This window comes from Taurulus bubalis (assembly GCF_910589615.1).
Source record: "Taurulus bubalis genome assembly, chromosome: 4".
Lineage (NCBI taxonomy): Eukaryota > Metazoa > Chordata > Actinopteri > Perciformes > Cottidae > Taurulus > Taurulus bubalis.
In genome coordinates this window covers 7,078,366-7,103,223 of record NC_136592.1, presented here as the reverse complement: position 1 = coordinate 7,103,223, position 24,858 = coordinate 7,078,366, and the positions used below count along the sequence as shown (strand labels likewise).

At 43.0% G+C, this 24,858-nt stretch overlaps 1 protein-coding gene across 1 annotated transcript in view; it reads left to right on the top strand.

The window, feature by feature from the left end:
- Positions 1–20,561, top strand: part of LOC306735229 (neural-cadherin) — a gene marked incomplete at both ends in the record, with an annotated part of 289,025 nt that extends 268,464 nt beyond the window's left edge. The window contains 3 exons of the mRNA XM_079216680.1: positions 697–941; positions 17,723–17,877; positions 19,947–20,561. Coding sequence (XP_079072806.1) covers positions 697–941; positions 17,723–17,877; positions 19,947–20,561 — 1,015 coding nt within the window. The remainder of the gene's footprint in view (positions 1–696; positions 942–17,722; positions 17,878–19,946) is intronic.
- Between the last annotated feature and the right edge of the window lie 4,297 nt (positions 20,562–24,858).

The window sequence follows — 24,858 nt, the reverse complement described above, 5'->3', positions numbered from 1 at the left end:
AATATGATTTGTTTTAGTCCCCTTGTTCCTCCATTTTTATTTGCATGCTGTTTTTCTTTGATGCACCTCACTACTGAGGGATTATTACACGCTCACCTAATCAGATCTGTCGTCATACACATCAGAGCAATCTTAAACTACATGTTGTTATTGGAATAGAAATGTATTTATGATTATATATTTGTGGTACAATTAGCTTTTTAAACATGCAAATTCCTCTCAAATCATATAGACTTTCTCTTATATTTCCAACTTTGGGTACTTTAAGGTGATAATTGATTGTTTCAAAGTCGACCTAATGTAAAAATGTTAGTGTTTAATTTGATAAAGTGTCTGTTGATTCAAATTTTGTATGCCTCTCTTTTGAAGTATAAATATTACATTTGTATTTGTTTTATAAGCAAATGCATTCCTTACAAAACTAAATTAATCTGAAATCTGTAATTTTATACAATATTCATCTGTTATAAGAAATGTCAGACATCCTTCTTATTTCAACATAATTCATTATAAGTTGTGTTTGTGTATTTGTTACCTCATTCCCAAAATGTTTGTAAAAACGAAACCAACTTTTCAGATTAGTTCCTTTTCCACTGGATCATTTTTCGACCAAATAAACCATAATGGGCTCAACATTGTTCATGTTTTCCTCTTTCCTTCCGCTCCCTGTTGATCGTGTCTCACTCTTCTTTGCAGATGTCCTCCTGGCCACATGATCCGTGTGAACGGGACAAGAAAGTCCTGTGTCTACACCCTCTGTGCTACTCGGCCTTGTCACCGGGGGACCTGTGTGGCGCAGTCACCCTCCAAATTCACCTGCCACTGCCCGGAGGGTTACAGAGGACGCCACTGCGAGACAACGCTGGCCATCTATCGGGAGGACGTGGGCCTGAGCTTCAGCTCCCTGTTTGCCATCTGTATCTGCTTCATGGCCCTGCTAGGTAGCTATTGCATCTACTGTATGTTGTACACACAGTAATGAGGAGATAATTGCACAGCAGGAGGGCTTATGTTTGCGTGTTTATTTTGTGATAGCATCTTGCCTTTCCCTATGAAGCCTAAGGTGCTTAAGAAGTGGGAAAGAGGAATCCATCTGGGATCAGACGTTATCCCATCGCCAGACTGCAGTGCATTATGACTATTTTCGTAATAACACTCACCATTTCCATTGTAGAAATTTAGGAAGCACAGATTCAGTGTATTTGCAGCCAGACAACATAAAACAGCTGCATGCACTATCAACATATAGGGTGTATTGTATGTTGCCACAATGTACAATGCGTCCCCTACAAAGTCCTGGTTTAGATCCCGCCCACTCAGGTGTGGTGGGATGCACAACCAGCAGGGTGAAGAACCCAACTAAGTTTTTATAAGCTGCCCAAACAATTAAAATGTAAATACAGGCAATAAGACTTGAGGCATGTGAAAAGTGGGAGATCCTGACACTCAACATGCCTATGGTTATGTGTGCAGCAAGCATTTTGTACAACTGTAAGTTTAGGCTAACTCTATTTCTAAGTTAAACTAACGCAATTTTTTTACCACCGATAGGCCTGGTTTTACAGTATGACACGTTGCGCTCCGTCTCTGTTAGGCAGCTCAGGAACCCATTCCTACTCATTGCATAGTAAAGGTGACTTGGTGGCGGATGGTTTGTTACACAGAACCCTCATCGGAAACGAGCTGGAACTTGCAAAAACAAATATTTGGCAGGTAATTTGATAATCCATCTGTCAATCAAACTCTCGCCGAAGCCATTCGGAAGCGAAAACCTATTTTCCGTCGAGAAAAGCCTTCATCGCTTTTCTTTGCACTTCCTTGAAGACATTCTCTCCAGTCGACATAACCGATGCTGCTGCAGCGTCGGCACTAACCTCTTTAGGAGCCGCCATTGTTGTTTTGACTGAACGGTCGTCTCATTAAACCACGCCAGCAGCTGCTCCTCGCGGGATGCTGATTGGTTCGGACTCTGGCTGACGGGACACAAACGCATTACTTGAATTCTGACAAGGTGCATTTTTGCACGATAACGTGAGAATACAGCTGTGGTGCAAAGTAATACTAGATATGGACGCTCTTTTTGTTTTATGTAAGCCTCCTACATTCAAAAAGAAAAACTTAAAATGGCTTAAATACATAATTGCAAACATTTGTGTTTTAAGTCTGATAGAAAGTAAATACAGGAAGTAGTTCTTTGGAAGTCCTTGAGCTCTAATAAGTAACTCCATATTGTAGTGAGTCCACGACCACAGGTTAGATCAGCATGCAGGTCGACACAGATGTGGATCTACTTCAAATGCAGGAATCCCCGTACAAGGAACTGTAACAAAAATGGGTTTAGTTACAACACAGACCTGAAATCTAGACCTGAATAAAGTTGAAGCACTCTATATCTCTCTCTCAAACACACACACACACACACACACTGATGGTGATAGTGTACCAGATGTTTTTTTAATGATGTGCTAGACATTTCTTTGATAATTAGCGCCTTCCTTTCCCCCGAGAGGCTTGTTGTAAAGGGAAGTGGGTATAGCAAGACCCCAGGGACAATGTTATCACACTCAGATTAACAAGGGCCTGACAACATACAGCACTTTGAAATGGACGTAATAATCGCTATATGGTTCTCCTTTTAGCTGAAGCTCCACGTCTTCATTTACAACTACAGCCACATCATTTGTGCGCATATTTGTTCAGAAGTAAACGGCGGGCAAAGGTAAAACACGGGTTTTAGTAGGTCCTTCAGTGCGTTTGAGGAGTGCGTCCTAAATGTCAGAGCCATTCATACTTCATCCACAGCCCAGACGCAGAATATCACCTCACTGACGTGTGGGCTGGACAATCATCCGGGAAGTTTCCACAAAAAATAAAGGGAAAGAACGACTTGAGGCAAAGACACTGCTGCTGAGGGAAATTGGACAGTTGCAGGCTGGTTATCCGGAAGAACAATAGGAAGTTAGTTATCGTTTTGCCTATTGATTAGACCCACTCACCAACACGGTGAGCAGCAGCAGTGGCTGTGACACACAGCTCATCGAGGCAATTTAGATAATGGCCTTGGTACCTGATGGCGTCAAAAGTCAGCAGGCTGCCGGCTTTTCAATTGAGTTTGGAGTGGGATTCAGTCACGGTGCATTTTATGAGTGGGCTTTCTGTGACATTACCCACAGCAGGGGTCAGTTTGTTTGAACAGTTCAGCTTGCCCCCCTCCTGACACCGTAGCCCAAATGACGCTGATAGAGCGCCCTGTGCTCATTTTAAACGATGACATCACCACTCACAGACAGACCCGAGCCCCTTCCGGCTTCCGCTTGCCAGAGTGGGTCTGCGTGCTAATGCGTTGAGTTCTGGTCGGTGATTCATGCTGCTTTTCATCATTTCTTTTTGGCAATTTCTATTTGATGAAATGGATTCCTGAGATGGCACATGCTGTTATCGCCGCATGAATTTTCAAAAATGGATTAGATTGGTAATATGTGTGATTTAGTCCATTGTTGCAACAGCAAAACTATCATTCAACAACATGATAATGCCGATTTTTCCACCAGTCGGTAATAGGCATTACAACTCTGTCTTGTCACTTCGTCACCAGTATAAAGGGACAATTTTTAGTATAGTACTTCTTATTTACAGCCATCTGAATGCAGCATTTGTATTTTTTATTTGCAGACTCTTAACTGGAGTGACTTTAGTGAAATAACCACAGAACCCCCCGAGCTTATTTGCTATCAAAGTTGTGTTATTGCGATTCATTATTCCACACAGACATATTGACAACCGTTCACACAGCTCAATAACATGTTTTAATTTAATAAAACTTCTCACTCCGTGTATAAGTCGTCTCAGGACTGTTTCTGATTCCACTCTATTCCCACATCTGCACGCTGGCTTCCACTTGTGCGTGAGGCGCAGTAGCTAACCACCGGCTTTTGGAGGTAACGAGATAAAGTGTTGGCAGCTGCTGATTCTGAGGACAGACAAGATGGACATCTGTATCATGATGCATCATTTATGCTACCTTTTTTTTTTATTGCCGAGTTGTGGGGGAAATGCAATTGTCTCAGTTTGATCTAAGAGGGTAACCACCCCCTGAATTGGGGCTCAAGGAGCAATTCTTGAATCCAGTGGAGGTTCATGAACATAACAGTACTGAGTCTATAAAACAACAACTGTGTTGGCTCCTTGTTTATTTGGGGGCCTACAAAAGACTGTCTTTTAGTTGCATGTTCCTTTGATCAGAAACTGTATTATATAGCTTAAAGCCAGCAAAGAACTGACATGAGCTATTTCGAAAGCTCAGAAAGTCTCCGGAGGAATTGCAGGTAAGGAATATAGATTCTAAACTTTTGCAGTGCTACTGTGCGAGCCTCAGGCCTGTTGGTGAGTGGACTGCAACATTCTGGTGTGTGCTTGACTTTTGTTAAAATCCACATTTTATTTAAATGTTTTTCGTCAGTCTGACTGTTTTGCCTGTTGAATATTCACACGCCCGTACCTTTATCTCTGTGTTCCTATTCCTGAAGGATCCTCTGCTGAGAAAGTGCCTCGGGGGCAAGTCATACTCAGAGAATGAGCTGCCGGTGCGACGGCATGTTCCCCTTGTTTAATTGAGGACAATACAACCGAGCGGTAAAGAGCATTCTAAAGACAAGGGAAGGAAACGGATCAGAGAGCTACAGAATAAAACAGGACACAGCACAGCACCAGAAGAACAACAAGAGGGAGCTGAAAAGATTACAAAGCGGAGTCAGCGCTCTGCACAGCGAGAGAAGGGAGAGCAGGAGATACACAACGCTGAGAAGGATGGCGTCAATGTCACACTGCTGCCGGCCATGTCTGCCTGTCTCATTGGTGATGCCGAGGGCACCTCCTCCCCTCCCTGGGACCAGACAGACACAGTTCAAATGATCATTTCTCCTCCTCTTCTTCGAACCTTCATTCCACGATGTGTCTCTTCAAACGGGGCTTTGGGCATCGTATTAAATGCGGCATTCCGACCTTGATCCTGCTGAGGCTCAGCTCTGTTTTCAGTGTTAATCACATGATTTGTAGGCGTGTAAAGTGCTGTTTACCCAAACCTGCAGAAATTGAGATCAATGCTCCGGGGGATTTTGGTAGTAATTTCAATCGGTGGAGCATTCCGCGCTCGATCGGTCGCGTGTTTCTCACTCTGAAATTTAAGTAGCAGCAAGAGAGACTTTTTATTTTTTATTCCTTCACCCAGTATTGCTTGTACGGTCTTGAAATTTCTGAACAGAAAGAACAAAAGGAGGGCGGCAACTCTCTGGATGCAGTGCGGAAGAAGAAAAAAGGATGTTCTTTTGAGAATTTTATGACGAGATTAAAGACAAAATCTAAAGCAGAATTCATATTAAGACATTCACTTTGATCTTATTGTCAAGTCTTGTATGGTCAACTTTGAAAAAGGAGGATACATAGAGTCGGGCTTTATGCAGCAAAATTAGGATTTCCAGAGGATGAATTGTGCTAAATATTTGATCCCCTGACTTTCCTCTTGCACCACCATGATGTAGACATTTTATGAAATGATGAAATCAAATGATACAGACATTTATGTTACCCGCAGATTTAAATATCTTTAGTGATCCCCTTTTTCCCCTCTATTTTTAGTTGTCCAATGCTTTGGTTTGAGACCAAATACGTGCAGAACAAATAGTTTAAGCATGTTGACATGCTAGCAAACCTGTTAAACATTACCAGCTAACCGTCAGCAGGTTTACATTGGCCCTGTTTTTCAGAAAGTTCAGAAACGGCTGTATTTCTTAGGGAAACTTAAAAAAGCTAAATATCTGTGCCAAGTTCTTGGCAACTTTTACAGAGGAGCAATAGAAAGCATCCCGACTGGAAACAACAAATTGGCATGGTTGGTGCAGGGCCATGGACAGGAGGGGGCACTTTAGCTTGTGACTAAATCCATCCCCGAACATCATTGGTACCCATCTACCTAGCATCAGTGATATCGGTGAGCTGCCTGCCTGAGCCCAAAGGATATTAAAAGACAATTCCCCGTCCGCTGCTCTGTCCGCTGTCATATCGCCAGACTACAGAGCAGCTCCACTCATCCTCCACACGCCATCATAAATAATAGCTGTTCTTAGCTCAAAAGGACTGTAGCTTTTTGTTGTGAAACCCTATGTTGTAGAAGGATCATAAATGAACCTTGACTCATCAGCATGATGATGTTCACATTCAGCCTTACAGAGCTGTAGAGCCTTTTCTTCTTGTTAATCAATACAAATTGGGAAAAAAAATTATCAAAAAGAATTAACAACCTGAGGGAACATTCAGGACTATGTTTGTTTGTTTCAGATTTCGGTCGTTTCTCTTGCTTTCCCAACTTTTTCCAACCATTTCAAAACATATAATAGCAGATGATATTCATTATTGATCTAGTTGAGTTAATGCCCCTGGTCTGAACAGTTTCATTCAAAGAAAAGTCTCGGAGCTGTTTTGTTATTCCTCAGGGTGCTTTTGGGATGGTTTAGAACACATTTTTTATTTGAGAAATGCCGGCACGGCACTCAAACCAAGTCAAAGTCCAATTATCTATCTCTTAACAATATTAATGATGAATAACCTGCTTTCTGAATTCATCATGAAGCTTGAATATTGATTTGACACTCAACGATGGGAATTCATAAATCAATTTGCTGACTTTGACTTCTACATGCAACTCCTCACCTTTGTCTTGGGTGTCTATTGCTATTTCTCTCTTAACACATTTGCTTAATATTATTCTTAATTAAATGCAATAACTGTGTTTCTTTGACATTGACATACTCGCGTGTATAACTTGAAGCTACCTTCCTTTGCCGAAAACAGATTTAAGTCATCTATTTTGTTGCAACAACGTGAGTAAATGATAGGAAGGCTAAAGGAATGCAGAAGGTTTAGTGCGAGATAAACTCTTTATTTTAACTGTGAGGATCATGTAAGATGAAATTGTAGTCAAAGATAAATACATTATTGGATACAAAGAAGGTAAAAAACAGGTTATTTCAAAATTATGGATAAAGATAATGAAATAAAATGTTTTTAACTGGAGATGAACTTAAAAAACACTATAAAAGAAAGTTTACATTTGTGTTTCATTCTTACATTACACTCACAGTTCATCTAGCAGAGAGGTTGTTTTCTGTGAAGCTCTTCTGAGCCGTATTTGTTGTCCTACCTTGCAGTTTGTCAACAGGAAACCATACAGAATTGTACTGTTTTAGATTTTTCAACTAACTTTGACGAGAGACAACTCAAAAATTACTCCGTCAGAAATGTTCATACATGCAGCTGCGGTGCAAATCTTTTTCAATTATCATTTTGAAGAAAAAGGGTGGTGTCTATTTCGTAGCAGAGGGATGAGTCTGCACAGACGCTGAGGTGATCGTGGTCACATGACAAGATTTACATCACATGGACCCTAATGTTGAAAGTAGCGTTTAGGCTTTTGTTTTGAAAGGACCAAACTGGTAGTGTTTGCATGCTCACAAGCAGATGTATATGTGCTTAACATTATTGACAGACCTTTTCTACCCACATAAATCACTTATTTGTGAGAGACCGCTCAAGTCATCAGGATGTAGAACCATGGTGGTTCTGAGGGGCCTGCAGCCGCCAGACAGACTCAGGGTGCGGAGAGTAGAGACGGATATCAGATTAAGGACACCGAAGTTGGTCAATAAATTACATATTGAATATAGCCGTACAATCTCCTCTCCCAGATGTGCGAAGCAGTCAGTGTAGTGATTGCTGCCATTGATTCTATCACATCAAATTCCTTTAAGGTGAAGCTGTTTCCAAGGTTATCTTTGTGCATTCAACATGTTGTATACTTATAACTAAGTTTTTTATTTATGTTAAATAGTCTTTAATCCGGCAGCCAATGGAGAGCTTCAGAATTGAAAAATAGAAAAGTTGACTTTGGCTTTTCTTCCTTTCCAACTGTGAGTTGGGCTGCTTCTGCTAGCTGCTGCCATTTTGGGTTTGGATTCACTTCAAAACCACCAAAGGTCTTCATTTCAGGAGAGCAATGTGCAAAGCAATCAGGTGGCAGGCTTCTCACCTTTAGTTGATGCTAAACAAGTGTTTTTGTAAGTTGACATGACGAACTGCTTGACATTAAAAAAAAAGAAAGAATGTGCAAATAAGAAGACATAAATACATACATAGCATACTGTAAAAATAAGGTGGGTTAATTTAAGAAAATGCTTGAGTGAAAAGAAAGGTTTTCAGTTTGTTTTAAAGAACAGCGTCAAAGCACGTCTAAGATCAGCAGGCAAACTGTTCCATTCCTCAGGTGCATAAATACTGAATGCCACCCCACTAGACTTGGAAAGGGCTTCAGGCACATAGGGGGATTTTTCCACCTTGTGGAGAGCTGAGAACTGCTGGGGTTATAAAGTGGCAGCATGTCTGAGATGCACTGTGGAGCCAGACCAGCCAGTGCTTTGTAAACCAAAAAGAGGATTATACACTGAAAGCAACAGGTAACCAATTGAGGTTTCTGAGCACTTGAATTATATGGCCTGAACTTTTCCTCCTGGTTAGAACTTGTGTTGTACTGGAAAAGTATGCTGCTGATATGATTCTAAAGCTGGGTTACAAGGTTACATTTACTTGTTTTTTTTACTCTGGCCACGTGTTTAAAGCTGCATGGACTCTAACTACTGACGAATAAACCAGGGGCTATGGGCTTGAGCAACAGCAACCACCAACAACCAATCCCCCAGTGTTCTCCCTGTTCAGCTGAAGGAAGTTGGCAGCCATCCAGTCGTTAAACACATTTTATCGATTAGTCAATTACACTAATTTTGTAAGCAACTTGCCCAAAGTGAAACTTGGCTATTGAATTAATGTGCTCCAGCATGCACTCTAGTGTCTTCAGTCTGTTCTCGGCCAAAGACGGACGGTTAAAGAAGAGCTGACTGTGTGTTTTGCACTTCAGAGTGACGATTCTTCTTCAGTGAAACGATTTAGCTGATTCCCCAACACATTATCAGACCAATGCGCCAAATACCGCCGCTTGGTCAGTGGCAATAAGCTTCAAACTGGGACGCTCTATGTACCCCTCTAGCATCAGTTTCACACCTTTCAGTGACGGCGTGTCAATAAACGTTCCGTTGCACGCATAGTGTCTCTCCAAAATCTTCTTCTGTCTTCACAGGAGGTTAGGTTCAGGCCACAAAACCACTTAGGTTTAGAGCCAATAAAACTACTGCCTGATCAAATGCTTTTGAACCCATGACACATCTTTAGTCCACAAATTAAACTGTTGAAATGTGGTAGAACTGCCTGGAACTAGAGTACTTTCTTTAAGACCTGATATTTTCAATGGCATATAGAGTAACTCTCACGAGTCTCTCACAAAGGGGATCTTGGACAAAGCCAATGTGAGAAGAATGTATTGGGATCATGATACCCACAAGGTTTTATAATACCCTAAATGTCAGCATGTCTTATATATACAGTACATGAGCAGCGGGACAAGCAACAAAATGTCGATGTGCACATGATCCTAGCTTGTCTGAAGTTATACAATGTTTATTGAGGTTACTGCCATTTTAATTGCCTAAAACAGCAGCATCGAGACAAAGACAATCAGCTTACAATGCCCAAAAGCAAAACACAGTTAATTTCACTTAAATGATTAAAGTAAAGTCGATCTTTGCTGTGTAAGTGCTGCAAAAGGGGGTGGTCTGACGCTCAGGGCCCCAATCTTTTCAATCTTGACTAAACACAGCATAGACAGCCCCTTATTGAGTCTCCCACCAGATCCTTCTTCATATTCTGCAGAACACCCAAATCTCTCCAGCTGAAAGAACATTAATACCGTCTTCAGCCATGTGGTGCTGGATGTACTGCGGAGGAAGACGAGAGTACATTATGATCCAAGGATTTTAAGTCAAAGATAATTAGCTTGAAAGGGAAGTCTCCTTTTCAGTGGAGGAAAGGTGAAGTAGTTCATGTATGCATTCAGTCATTTTAGTCTGTGATTCGTTTGGAAAGATTAATGTTCTGACCCTTTACATTAACACACTTCTCACGCAAACATTTCCAAAAGCACTGAAGAAAAGACCAATGCATCAGCATCACAACAGCATTTAATAAAAATAAATTCAAAACATTCTCATAGCTTTGATTTATTTGCTCGTCTGTCTAGTACAACGTATATATTGCATTCCGTGATGTATTTTATATCGATAATAACCCATTTTAACTACGTTTAGCATAATTTTACTTTCTTTTCTACTGATATACGTTTGGTTGAATGAAGACTTAATCAGAGGCTTTTGTTGGCCAGTTAATTAAAATAATTTCATCTGAATGTTCCTCAAACAGTTATAGGACTATTATTGCACTTTGAAAGGGAACATTGTACGGTAATGATTCAAATGTTCATCTCTTCCATCTTTAGAGGTTAATTATTGCTATGAAAGAAAGATGAACCTGGTCGTCACAGTTAGATCGGCTGTCGGTAACCGTATATTACAATAGCAATTTTGAGATCTTAACTGGGCTTAAGATCAACTGCTGTTGAAAAATGTCTGTATTTAAAAGCCACATGGCTTTGTTTTTGTTTTGTTTGTTCATTTCTTTGGCCACATTTTGGTATTTACACATCCAGCAGATGTGAAATTAGCATTTATTTAGGGTTGTGTTCCTGGCCAGCCGGTGAATGAAAGTCCAGTAGTCACTCTCTCTTTAGCTCTGATTTTGGTCTCCACCAAGTATGATAACTGGCTCTTTGGAGGATGCTCGACTTTCTTTACTTGCTAGTTGCTAACTGTGTTTGTTAGTTGTTTGGTAGCATCCAGTACAGTGGGTTTATCATGCTTTTTTTTTTCATAAACAGTAAATTTGTGTGCTGTAAAACATAAACCATGAGCTGGTAGAAGCTAAAACGCTCTATAGTGCAATGTCGGTGAGAATTCTCAGGCTTTCAATGATCCATAGCACATTATTCATTTCATTCATTGTTAAAAATAATTCAAAGAAAAGAGCAGATGGAGAATAAAGTTCACAGTGCACATTGTGTCTTCCTCTTGTTCAACTTACAGTACTTTCTTCAAAACTTAACCGTCCATAGATAGTTGATCTCTGCAGTTGCTGTTTGTGGACTGGACTCTTTGCATTCATATTTCAACTCTAATGTGTCCCAATGCGTCTCTGAACACCTCCATATCTGCTTTGGACGATCGGGAAGTTTCACATGCCCGAGGAGGTGACTTTTCTACCTGAACTAGACAATAACAAAGTTCAGTGAACCGAGGCGCATGCTGATGTGAGGTATTCAGGGAAAACATAAACGGAATGAAAAGTACGTTGTGAAGTAAAAAAGTATCTATTTGGCGCTGCAGAGGTTCTCCATAACTCCCCTGCCTGTTTGTATGATATTGTTCAAACTGCACGTCAGAGTGAATTTATATTCATATCGGCATCTTTTTAAGAGTGCAGCCGAGATACAAGTATATTTAAGTGTGAAACATTGAGACTATCTGTACAAGTGGAGGGGAAGGAGGAGGAGCAGTGAGTTTAGGAAGGGCTCAATTAGATCTATAGACAAGACAAACAGAGAGAGGACACAATAGAAATTGACACTAAACCAAGCTACCTTTTAGAGAGAAAAGGGTAGAGAAAGATGTGGACCAAGCTGATGTATTGGACAGCTATTGCCCTTGGATTCGGTATTGTATTCCCTTTCCATGGAGCTTCACTGCTTCACTGAGCTGGAAAGAAACACCGAAGCAATCAGTGAATTGTCATTGTTCAACTCCATCATTAGACGTAGTCATTTAATGCTAGGAACCAATGAAAAACCTCATCACAACTAAAACAGGTTATTATCAGCAACAAATTGGTACGATGGCACGAACAAAACCTGAGCAGTGAGAAGAAGAGAAGTGATAAATTGAGCGCAGAGAGACAGACGGCTGCGGTAAACAGAATTATAGTTTGATGAGGCTAAAATCCATACAGCATTATTGACTTGTGTTGATGTACTCATAGACACTGATCTCATTGCAGGGCAGCTCGGATATTGATCGTCTGACTGGAAATCCCATTACGCGCGCACTCATTCCGCAGCAGCGCCATTTGAACTGAGGTACAATGGATTTCCCTGCTCATCAGAGAGCCGCACGCCGCCATGTTGTGCTGCCGGTCTTAAATAAAAGGGGCGGCGTTTGATCTCTTGAGAGGCCTCTGCAGGGCATTCAATTGACATGGGCCTTTTCGAGTTTGTTTCAAACGGTCCCAGTGCTTACTAGGACTGGCATGGTGAAGTGATTTGGTTTCTGTGAGATCTTGTAATATTGAGTTTGGTGCAGATTGCCCAAAGCACCCACTGGAGGTCCAGGATTATCTTGAAGATGCAAGACATGAGATTGGGAACAGCCAGGCCAGGCACGAGCCAGGCACGTCAGAGACATTTACTTTGCCTTCAGGGCTTTCTGTCAGAAATCTCCATATGTTTAGGCTATATACCTGCTTAGTTAGGTTTAGGAAAATAGCATGATGTGCGTGAAAATAAACCCTGAAGGCAAACTTCTCCCATACGTGCACAAGCCGGCGGCTTACAGCTAACATTGCTACCGGCGCAAACAATGTCAAACGTGCTGACAGAAGGGTCGGTGTTTACCTGAGGGGTGGGAGAGCAGTGCCCAGCTCTGTCAGCAAAACAAGGAGAAGCTCTGATAGCAACACACACACAGAGGGAGAGCGACTTCATTCTCTGCTCAGGGAGACATGACAACTCACACAGCAAGTCGTTGTTCGCTGCTATATCAATGCTCTGAATGTTAAATACAGCTCCTTTAAGGGTTTGACTTCTGGTGGCTGCCAACAGATGTAGTTAAAGTATCAGTCTTGAAGATCTCTGTTTGGTTCTCCGACGGCGATAAGCGGTAATTACAGGTGTGTTCTTGGATCTCACTTGTCGTAGATCTAGAGATCCAAACTGTTTGTGTTTTTTCCCGTTAGTGTTGCCACATATACCCAGTTCGTAATACTGCAAATGCATGAGGCTTTCATCAGTGGGCCGGATGCTTAATCACCATCGCATTACCTCATTCAGCGATAGTGATTTAACAGATATTTATCCAAATGCAAATCTTTGAGATTAATACTTTAAAGGCCGTCAGTACAGGGAAGGAGTTTGAGTTGAGCATAGGGAGTGAGAAAGTTGAACAAAAAGAGGAGTGATGGTCAGAGAGACCTCGGTACCTAGGAGGCAGTGTAAACAAATAAACACATAATCCCTCTTTTCAGGCTCACTCACTCACACACACACACACACACACACACACACACAATGCCGATCAAATTCTCCATTTCTTCATTTGCCCTCTAGAGAAGGCCTTTGAACAGGGCAGATTCATCTTGTACGCCCTGACCTCCAGCTTTCATGCTCAATTCCCCGTGGAGCTCACACTAGCCACGTCGTCTCACGCACACACAGACACACACTCGCATACACACACACACCTACAGACACAAATTGCAGATGGGAGTAGAATGTAAACACATAAAGACATAAACTCCAGCACCTTACACCAAGACTAGACTTCTCATATTTGCAGTTTCTTCGCCTTGGTCTGTATATCGGCTGTATTCCCCCCCAGACCCCTCCTCATATAGGCCTAAGCCCTAATGCACATTGATCCATGCAGTAATAGTACAGTCGTCCTCAGAGCAGCTCAAGATCAGATTTCACTGTGGGCCTCTATTCACATCACATCCTGGCTTTTTTCTTCTTCTTTTTCTCGCTGTATATTCACTTAACCAAGTGATCAAAAGAAAGTCTTAGTCCAAGTGAAGTGTGTTGTTTGTTCGCACATCCACATAGCCTACGGTATTGTATAGACCTGTATCTTATTCCAGAACTCGATTTCTAGACCAGTGGATCTCAACCTTTCTTCAATGATGAACGACCTGAGAAATATGTTTTCACAGCATTTTTTGGGCCCAGGCTACCTTATGAAAAAAAATAATAGCAATAAATAGTAATGCGTAGAGGACTATTTTTTTCCAACAGAGTTTGAATATGCAAACCGAACAGATATATTGGAGCTCAACAATAGATAGCGGCGAGGTCAGAGGAGTTATATCTGGACAGCTAGCTAATGCACCTCTTGACTTCATACCACTCACTTTTCCAATAACTCTTGTATGATCATGTGAGTGCTTGTGTTTGTCGTGCTGCCAGGCTTCATTTTTAGCGATATCACTACCTTCCCAGGACCCAGCAGTTAACTTGGTGAGTCCATGTTTGCTGGTGAATTGCTACATTTTTGCTGTCGCCACCAACTGTCTTATCAAGGAAATAGATGAAACCGGCAGCAGAAGCTTTTATTGCATTATGTAGAGACAGTGACTTAGACTTTGTACTTGGGCTCAAGTTGCACTTAAGTTGCACACTTGAGACTTACTTGAGCATTTCTGGGTTTGAGCGTCTCAAGGGACGTGTGAGTGTAGATTATAAATTGTCATTAGTTGGAGACACAGTGTAATTATACAGTACTGAAACTCACTTTAGCGGAAAACAGTTATTTACTTTAAAGGAACGTGTGTTTTCTTCATTTTGCATTGACCTGTTTAAAGCATCATGTGCTGCAGCACAGGGATAACTGGCTGTGAAGTTGTAGTAGGCGTTGGCCAACAGGCAACAGTAGGAAAACAGCTCATCAATACTGCGTTGGAAGCAGACTGGATGGCAGGTTACTATACGCAACTTGACTTGAACTTACCCTTTAAAAACGTGAGCCCTGACTTGAAATTACTGCTCATAGACTTGAGACCTGATTTGGACTCTACCTCAAAGACTTGAGACTTGACTGCTATGGATCATTTTGCTGTTAATGGGAGGGTAAATTAGTGAGTTTAATTATTAATTAAAATTTAAATAATAGTGAATTGTGTCATTATCTCCTATTGTCAGCCGACAGTTGCTTGATGCTCTTATTTGTAGTATTCAAGATGACCGAGCTTTAAAAGCCACACGCCTCACATTATCATCGGCTCTGGAATGGACTAGCCACCTCTGCGCTCAGTGGTTCTGTCTTTGGGAAGCTCAGGGCACCCCACAGTAAATGAGGACCATTGTAGTCGAGGTAGGGGACTGAACCTGTGACCTTGTTTTTACCAATTCACTGTCTCTGTAACATCACGGCCACTCTCTGCAGCCGCCAGCCACGTGTGTCTCCTGTCTCTTAGTTTGTTTATCATTTTCCCTCCTGTCTTCTTCACTGCCATCGCGGCACTCTCAAAACGGAACGGCGAATCTCTTGAAACAATTTAAACTTATAAATCTGGCTTGGCGCTGGAGTTGTGGTGAAAGGGACAAGTTGACAGCAAATGAACATTGATTTTTTTCTCTTATACTGTGCAGCGGGTTTCTGGCTGAGTGAATTTACTCTTACAAAGGGTGGGCTGTTTAATGGGGTGTTATCAATTCATAGGGAGTTTGACTGCCGTCTCTTGGTGTGCTTACATGATGGATTGGCTGCCGTTTTTAGTTGTGTTGTAGGAGAAAAGACGAGTGGTTTAGGAGAAAGCAGAGGCTGATGGGGAAGAAGAGCGTGTTCAGAAGATGTGTTTGAATTGTTTAAGATCACAGATTTTTCACATTGATAACACACCTCGGATTAATGGGATTTGAACAGTCGGGGTATTTATAGTGCTGCCAGTTGAAAATCGCTTGCGGTACCCGATCGCTGCTGTTGTCAAATGTGATTAAACGGCAGCTCTCCCATGTACAGCCTTCGCGAAAAATAGATTTGAAAACAAGCATCACTGCGAGAATCATTCAGTTTGGCTCTATTAATCATATGTGGTTGTAAATTATTAAATATTATCTCAACATTGCACCAAAGAGTCTCCATGTTGCTCGTTTTGCAGCGCTTCAGACAAAGGCGCCGCTGAATTAACAAGGGGAAATAGCAATGGCACCGCAGTGAGACTGTGTGTGGCTCTAAAGCTGGTTGATGAGATGGAAGGACTCGTGAAGTGTGAAGTGTTAACTTAAGCAAGAGGTGATAGGGATGAGACAAGGCACTGGGGCTTTGTTAGACATCTGAAAGCATCGAGCAATGCTACAGTGGGAAATTACATGCAGATTGGTTGAATTGTGTGTGTGTGTACGCGCGCGTGCGTAGGCTGCCTACAATCTGCTTTTTACTTAAGTTACATTTTTTTTCCTAAGGTGTAACTGAAGTCGATCCCTTTTTTTTCTGAGCTCTGCCACTTATTTTCTCTCGTATCCCATTTTTAATTAAAGTTAACAACCTCTGCAAGTGAAATGTGCATAATTCACATTTTAAAGCTGTCAATTACAGGAACGTAAGTAGCTGTAATAAAACGCTGGGCCACTAATTGTCTTTGTTTCCATTGGCCAGGGCATCATTAGCATCCCATGAATTTATCTTTGTAATGTACGCCACTGTCAGCCGTGGCTGTTATCTAAAGGATGTTCCATGCCTGCAAGGCCTGTCATGCAATCACACAATTCTAATTAACCTTAACTGCAGAGATATTGGCGAATGGGAAGGAATGAGGATGTCTATTTAATTTGTAATTTAAATAGCCCTGTGTGAGTATTAGTAAGTGTCATGGCAAATCTGACACTGGCCAGTTAAGTTATGTTGAGCTCTGATGAGTTATGTCATTTATATATTTAGTGACCGATCGACATGGAAGAGGCCTTTAAACGATGTGATCTGAACGCCACATTGTGACCCAATCCATCGCTCCTGTTTTTCTGGGAGACACTGGAGAGTTACACTGTGACCAGAATTATTTCTATGTGTTTTAACAGGAATGTGGTCTGGAAAGAAAAGACAAACTAAGTGTTTATACAATGAAACAAATGACAAAACACATCTTTTTCCACAATTATAGCATTTTAGAATATTGAGATGCACTTTATTTTACTTCACAGACTAACAAAAAAATATATTGTGCTGGTGCTGTCCATCTGTTAGTTCTCAATAAATGCCCAAACAGAATTAAAAAGATGATATTCAACTATAATATATTATGTAGCATGTTTACAATGAGATTGTAAGCAAAGCCCTGTGGTGGAAAGCATTTAATCAAATAAAACTACATTTATAGATAAATAACTTTACAAAAAAACTGAAACAAGACTCCAAATGGATACTAATGTTACTCCGTGTCTGCTGGAGTTGACGCAGTTTGTTCGCTGTCGCCAATTCAGCTGCGAAAAACACCTTCTGAGGTTGAACTGGTCTCCTGGGGATTCCCTGATACTCCATTAAATACTCCACCAGTAAATAGTAGAGAAAAGGAGGGTGTTGCTTTAAAAGTTTTTGGACGTGTGTGTGTGTGTGTGTGTGTGTGTGTGTGTGTGTGTGTGTGTGTGTGTGTGTGTGTGTGTGTGTGTGTGTGTGTGCGTGTGTGTGTGAAGTTGTTAAGTAATACTGTACCGGAACAGATCACCTGAGTAAAAAGAAAACTCCTTGAAGTCCTTGAAATGTATTTTGTTAAATAGCAGCGGTGCAATAACTGAACCCTTCAGCTCATCACATTTCAGCCCACAGTGTGTGCGAGTGATGCTCAAGGCCAACTCCATCGCATAGCTCCTCTCTCTGGGGCCGTGCCTTAATTTGGCTGAAGGGTCATAATCATTGAAATTATGATGCTAATCGCGGCACTGATGAGCCTGCACAACTGTCTGTCTCATCTGCAGTGCTGCTGCTGGGCATTTTCCTCTACACTCGCTGGAGGAGCTACAAAGGGCTGAAGGAGGGCGTGTACCACGTCTCAGCCCACCACGACGGCTGGGAGGACATCCGAGAGAACGTCCTCAACTATGACGAGGAGGGCGGCGGGGAGGAGGACCAGGTACACCAGCACTCGGATACACACACACACACACACACACACACATATGCACACACACACAAACACGCACCATGCTCGCATGAAGGGGAAATATTTCAACTGAACAGTTTTGAAGAATTTTGGGGTGGATGGGGTACAGCGGTGGATACAATGTAGCAGTTTTATAGGGGATCCAGTCAATTACATTTAGAATAGAATCCTCCACTGTGTGTTTGTGTGTGTGTGTGTGTGTGTGTGTGTGTGTGTGTGTGTGTGTGTTCTTGTACTTGCTATATAATGAGGGCCGACACACCGAGTGAGGACAGTTTGGAAAGTGAGGACATTTTGGCCGGTCCTCAGTTCTTTAGGCCTGTTTGAGGGTTAATTAAGACTTAGTTTTAAGTTGTAGGTTAGCATAGAGTTGAGGTTAGGGTACTATTAATGTATGCAGACTGCAGACATATACAGAGCCGCTGCTGCATCACAACGCTTCCATTATAATCAATGGAGCTGGCTACACCAGTTGTGAAAGCAGCATGCGGCCTGGAGCTCTACAAACATAAAAATAGACCACTCTTCTGTTCATATTTTTCACACAAGGTGATTTTTTTATTAAACTGAAGATATACAGGAAATTACTTTGGGACAGACAGTGAAAGTTAGTTTGAGAGTTTCTGTTGTCATGTATTTTGCTGGTGCTCACTCAGTATCTACTTCCCTTATGGAGCCCACTGTTGTCTGTAGATGTTGACTCACAACACGTTCTCATTCCAACCTGCCAAAAACTGACTCTTTCCCCTCATGGCGTAACTTTCTAATGCACTGGATAGCCACAGGATGTAGGTCTCGAAAATATATCATGATTGGCCTTCCTGTAGTATTTTCTCTGAGAGGTCTTGTGCATGGTAATGGGGGCCATGTGCTTGGGTATCAGACACTGGGGGAGAGGGGGGGGGGGGGGCAAAGCGTTGATTGCTGCAACTTACCCACATTAGTGCGACACAAACTCTGTGAAAAAGCAGAAGTTTCCCGATGCTCTGCTGGGTTTAAAAACTGACAAAACAACAATCAGACACAATCCCAGAACAAAAAGGTCACTTCTGTCTAGTTTTGCCTATGACTCACACAACCCAACATCGTGTGAGAGCCGTTGGGCAAAGAATCTGAATTAGGCCCACGTAAAATGCTTATCTCGTCTCTCCAACAGCCACTGTAACCCACAAGCACTCAATAGTACTTAAAAGCGTGCATATTATCACAACGTGACAAATAAATGTGGCACACACACACAGTAGAAAAAATACTTGAATACACAGATTGTTGTCACACCTTGTCAGTACCCAAAAACCCTCAAGGTCTTGTCTTCCATAATGGAAATCACCTGCAGCCAAACACACACACACACACACACACACACACAGTCCTGATCCCCTATAGCATAGCAGATGCTGCCGTTGATTCTCAAGAGTCTTGTTTGAAAGCTCTCTGGAGGAATAAAATCGTCACTTTCCACCCATCACATAATCAGTTTTACAAAGCATCCCACACCTCCTCCGTGTGTACCATTTATTTCTCCTCCTCCTACATCTCTCTCTTCTTTCTCCATTTTAGCTGCCGTGGTTACTGTACTGAATCCATTAGTACTGAAGTGATTGGCTGTTACGGTATATACGAAAGTAAAGGCAGCTCCTAAACCCACCGCACCAGTGCATGAATAGAAAGAGAGACGCCCTTCATCTCTTCTGAATCACCTACACTGAATCACCTACACTTTTTGTTCTCACACGCACAGAAACTTCACTACTACTACATCCCAGAGACTGTAAATGGAGATAGATTGGAAACTTAAATAGGTGGAACATTCATACTAAACGTAATGGGGGAAGCTGATTGTTTTTCTGCTCTTTTTTTCATTCTCTCGCTCTGTCACATTTCATTTTTTCTGCCTCATCTTTCTCCCTCGAGACATTCCCCCTTTCACTATGTCTCGTCTCCGTGTTTGCTCATTCTTCTGTGCTAACTGTGACTCTTCCTGGTCTTTTGCACGTGTGTGTGTGTGTGTGTGTGTGTGTGTGTGTGTGTGTGTCCAGAATGCCTATGACATGGCGGAGCTGCAGAAGTCCCTCCAGCCGAGCCCGGCCCAGTCGGTCCAGTACTGCCGCTCCAGAGCCCTGCACCACCCTCCCCCGCCCCTCCACCACCACCACCACCTCCTCCACCAGGCACCACCGGCCCCGCCCGCCGCCCAGTCCCTGGACCCCCTCAGCCGGACATCCAGCTCCACCACGCTGCCCCCCTCGGCAGCCTCCACCTCCTCCAACGGCACCACCAACGCCAGCCTCCGCAGGGACGTGCCCCCCACCAGGCTCCCGGCCCAGGGCCAGGCCCGCCCCTCCCAGCTGGCGCGGCGCTCCCTGTCCTTCTCCAGCCAGGACCTGGCGCGCTACCTGTGCGAGATCATCCGCGACGCCGACCAGCACCCGGACACGGGGCCCTTCGACTCCCTGCAGGTGTTCTCCACCGAGGGAGGGGGCTCGCCCGCCGGCTCCCTCAGCTCCTTCAGCTCGGCGGGGCTGGACGGGGGGAGTGGCGGGGATGGGGGAGGCGGGGCGGAGGGCAGGAGGGAGGAGACGCTCGGGGAGTGGGGTCCCCGCTTTGAGAAGCTGCGGGCGCTGTACGAGCGGGCCGAGGCCAGCGACCTCTGAGCTCAGACGCGCGCCAAACTGACAGGACCCTGGTAGCGGGCCGCCCCTGAGACAATCAATTAGCAGACACTTAGCGACGCCAGAGGCGGGAGAGCGGCGAGAGAGACCGAGTGACAGAGAGATCGCTCCACACCCGTCACCCGCTGACAACCGACACGGAAAAGTGTTTCCTGGTTGATGAGCGCCGTCAATCAACGCGGCGGCCCGGCAGACAGATGAAAGTGTCCCCCGTGAAAAGAGCGAGTCGCTCTGCGCTCCCTTCCACCTTGGATGACAATTTTTGCAGGAGCAGACGTTATCAAACCTGCCAGTCAGGTTAAAGGCTTCAGAGCATCACTCCCTTGGCCGGGCTACTCCCCATGATGGAGCTCAGCTTCACTGTCAGAAAAGATCAGTTCCAGTCGCAGCAACTAAAACCCACCTGTCCGCCCTCTATTTTCTAGCACGCGTTGCGCTGCTGCTCTGGTGTTAGACGAAGTCCTCAAACGGTGCAATGAAAATGTTTTGGCCAGGTTACTATTACGTTCTTTTCATACCTGAGCAGATCGACACCACATCAAATGTTTTGAGCACCTTGCTGCTCGGATTAAATCGTAAATAAAAGGACTCTCGAACATTTTCCACTCTGCGCTGTTCCATGGTTACGACAGTAAAGATGAGTGGGATCTTTCTGAGTCGCCCGTACAACACGGAGTTTGGATTTTCAGTATATAGTGGACACATTGTGTTCTCGCTGCCTGGCTGTACACAGCTTCTGTCAATGTTTGTATGGGGGGGGTGGGGCTTTGACCAGTACTGGGTTGCGGGGTGAGATAATAATTATTTTTCTTCTGGTAACGTGTCCTTCACTGGGTTGAGTAATTCTGTATTGGTTGGGTGTTTCAAGTTTCACTGCTCCGTGGGTTGTAAGACATCGAGCTTTTTTTTTTCTACTTGCGGCTGCGCCCTCGTCTTCATGTGATTTCCTATTCTCATTTGCGCTCCTCCGCCGAGCGTTCCTCCTCACCCCGAGGGACGGAGCACACAAAAAAAGAGGAAAATAGAAAAGAAAGATTCTAACAGCTTTGTAACAAAGGAATGGGAGTGGATGTGCGGACCGCGGGAGGGAGAGGAAATACTTGCTCTGTTGCTCTGCGTTTGTGCTCCTCCTCAGGCATACCAAATGTGGCGGCTGCGAGAGACTATTTTAACAGACGGTGGCACAGTAGAATACAAATGTCAAACGGCGTTCCAAGGTGACTGCTCAATCAATACAAATGGGAGAAGGGGGAGGGGGACATCGGTAATGGTTATTCATATATATTACTCCGAGCTGTGACACCTGTGCTGTACACAATCCACGCGCACATTTATCCATCATCTCTCGCTAAATTACCACGCACTCTTTGATTGTACAAAAAATGGAAATAAGAAGTCCGCTAGTTATTATCCCCAAGCTGTGAGTTGTCAGCACAGTAGCAAGCGCACCTCTTGTTTGGCTTTCTTTTCACATCAGGTTGATGGATCTCTCCCCCCTCCCTCCTCTTGACTCAACAACAACAACAGAAAAAGAAAGAAAAACCCGACTTCCTGCTGTTATGGAACCGATGAGAACAATTCATGTGAAAAGAAACGAGAAGGAGAAAACCAATAATAAAGCATCGGAAGGGGAGTGGAGCGGCGAGTCTGAAAAAGGGACCCGCTCTTTTCACCTCTGATAAGAGAGATGATTACAGGGGAAGGGCTGAATCAGAGAGGAACCATCCATAGCACGCATGGCTCTGTGATGAAATGTGACGCCAGTGGAGCTCAGTGGCTCCAACGGCAGCTGCAGAGATATGAGGGAGATGCTGGGAGCAATGTTTTTTTTTTTTTTCTTCCGCAGAAAACATTTGTCGCAAAGCAAAAGGCATAGATAATAAGTCATGTGTCCTAACCTCATCTCTGCAATCTTCAGGCGCCGTATTCAGCAGGAAGTAGCAACGGCGCTCTCATCATTGCGCTCTTTTTTTTTTCTTTTCTTTTTTTTGTATTCTTCCCCGCGCTGGCAGAGAGCAGCTAAAGGGTAGGAGTGTGTGAAAACATGTCAGGCCACTAATCCTAATAGGAGCTGACGGCTCGCTGTCATGCTGGGAGAAATGAAATAGAAAAACAAAGGATTGCGGGGTACTTAAAAAAAATTAAAATAGTCGACAGAGAAGTCGATTCCCAGATTGCAGCTCTCCAGAAAACACACTATTTTCTTAAAAAGCCGAGGCAACGGTGCAGCTTTTACTAATCAGAGACTGTACTCGCTGTGGGACGGCATCTGAGAGGGAGACAGGCTTCTTTTTTTTTCTAGAGGGGGATGCTTGGTTTTGTTTTCCCGCCTTTCTTATTCCCCTGTAGAAAAGGGTCTGAGTGAAGGATGAAGGCCCTTCATCCACACTCCTCCTCTCTGCAGCGACCTCGCCTCCCGCCACCATTCATTTGTACCATAAAACAGCTTCTTCAATGTTGTGTTCTGGGTGCAGACATGTTGTGAACAAAGTTAATGTTTTTACATCATTTGTAAATACAAAGATAGATTAATATCAATGATTGCTCTTTTTTTTGTAAAGAAAGCACCACATAGATTTAACAATGTGCAGCTACTGAGAAAAAAAAGTATATATATATATATAGAATATATATATAACGGAACATATCTTTTTTTATCATCATGAAGGTGATGAGCTTTGGACAGTTATGTACGTGTTTTGTATTTGCTTTGAGTTCTTTTTTTCTTCTCAATAAATTTATTTGTTTGCACCAGTGACTGCGCTGCATCATTTAAAGTCAAATTAAAGGGCATTGTTGGAAGAAGAAAAACGTATGCATTTTGAACAAACACTGCCATTGATCAGTGATGTGGCTTTTCTATTACACTGGCATTGGAGAAGATTTCAACCCAAATCAGGTACTGCAAGTGTCCCTTCCAGCGATAACGCTGTCGCTGGAAGGGACACGTGGCGTGAGAACAATTTCAATCGCAGACTCAAATTTTCCTGGCTTGTATCATTTCTGGTATAAAAGAAAACACAGCTGTACAACATGTGTTCAGTGGAGTCTTAGAAAGAGAAATAGCAGAGCAAAACAGAACAAATGATGAAAGGCACGGAAATACACACATACCGCTCATGTAATCGTGCTTGAGCTGAAGATAATGTTCAGGGTCACAAGCTGCTCCACAGCCATTATGTATCTTTTAAGGTGCATCATCGTTTATCTTCTTGTATACGGTCTCTGGTGTATCTCAGTGTGCACTCCACTCTGGCCTACAATGTCGGCCAATCAAAATGTACCAGTGCCCTCCTCTAATTCAATCACATCTAAAGTACCAGTGTGTACCAATGTGTTATTTAGACTCTATTACTTCATGTGGAAATTTCACATTCAGAACTAGTTCCAATATACTTAAATTGCACTGTGAGGTCTGTCTGATGAGAAGCTTCCAGAGAATGTATGGTTATTATATTGAGAAGCACCAATAAACTAAGTAAACTTTTTCTTTCCTTCTCTGGCTTTAGCCAACGGCTAACAAGAACATCAACTCCTTTTGACCCGGATAACTAATCACAGAAGGCATCCATTGTTTAATTTATTGGTCTCTAAACGACGGGGGATCGTTCCATGCAGGGTTGCAAAGCTTTCTGAAAGGGACGCCATCTTGGAAAGCTACGAGGTGACGGAGCGGAGTCAGGTGAAGGTGAGTTTCTAGACCGCAAGTATAAATGTGTCAACCAGCTGTATGACGGCCTGCGGTACATGATACATTGTTGTGATAAGGAACGTTGCATCATTATTTTGTAGGACTCAGTCAAACGCAATCAAAGCCGCCAAAAGCTTAGCAAGCCTACAGGTTCTCCCTCCGACATCGGGCAGAGAGGGATGGGCAGGGTCACATCCGATACACACAATACTGAAGAAGTTTAAGAAACACATGAATTCAACCCTCATCCTGAACGTGCAATACTTCTTACTTTGGTTCCCAGAGAGCAGCTTGAACCACTGTAGGGAAGTGTCAAAGCCAAATGTTCAATGATGGAATGAATGTGTTCCGAGGCGAAACAAAATGATGATTCGCTATTTAAGGAAAATGTTCAGAGCATTTGCATATTGTAATTATAGTGTGCGATATTTGAATTGGGACCCATTACAAGCATTGCATCTTATCAATTCGACTTTATCTATTGAAATTGTATAGCGGATGAAGTGGGGGTCCCCCAGGACCCCGATACAATGTTATTTCCTATAAATATTTAAAAGAGGAGTAATTAAAACGGTAAACATCCATTAG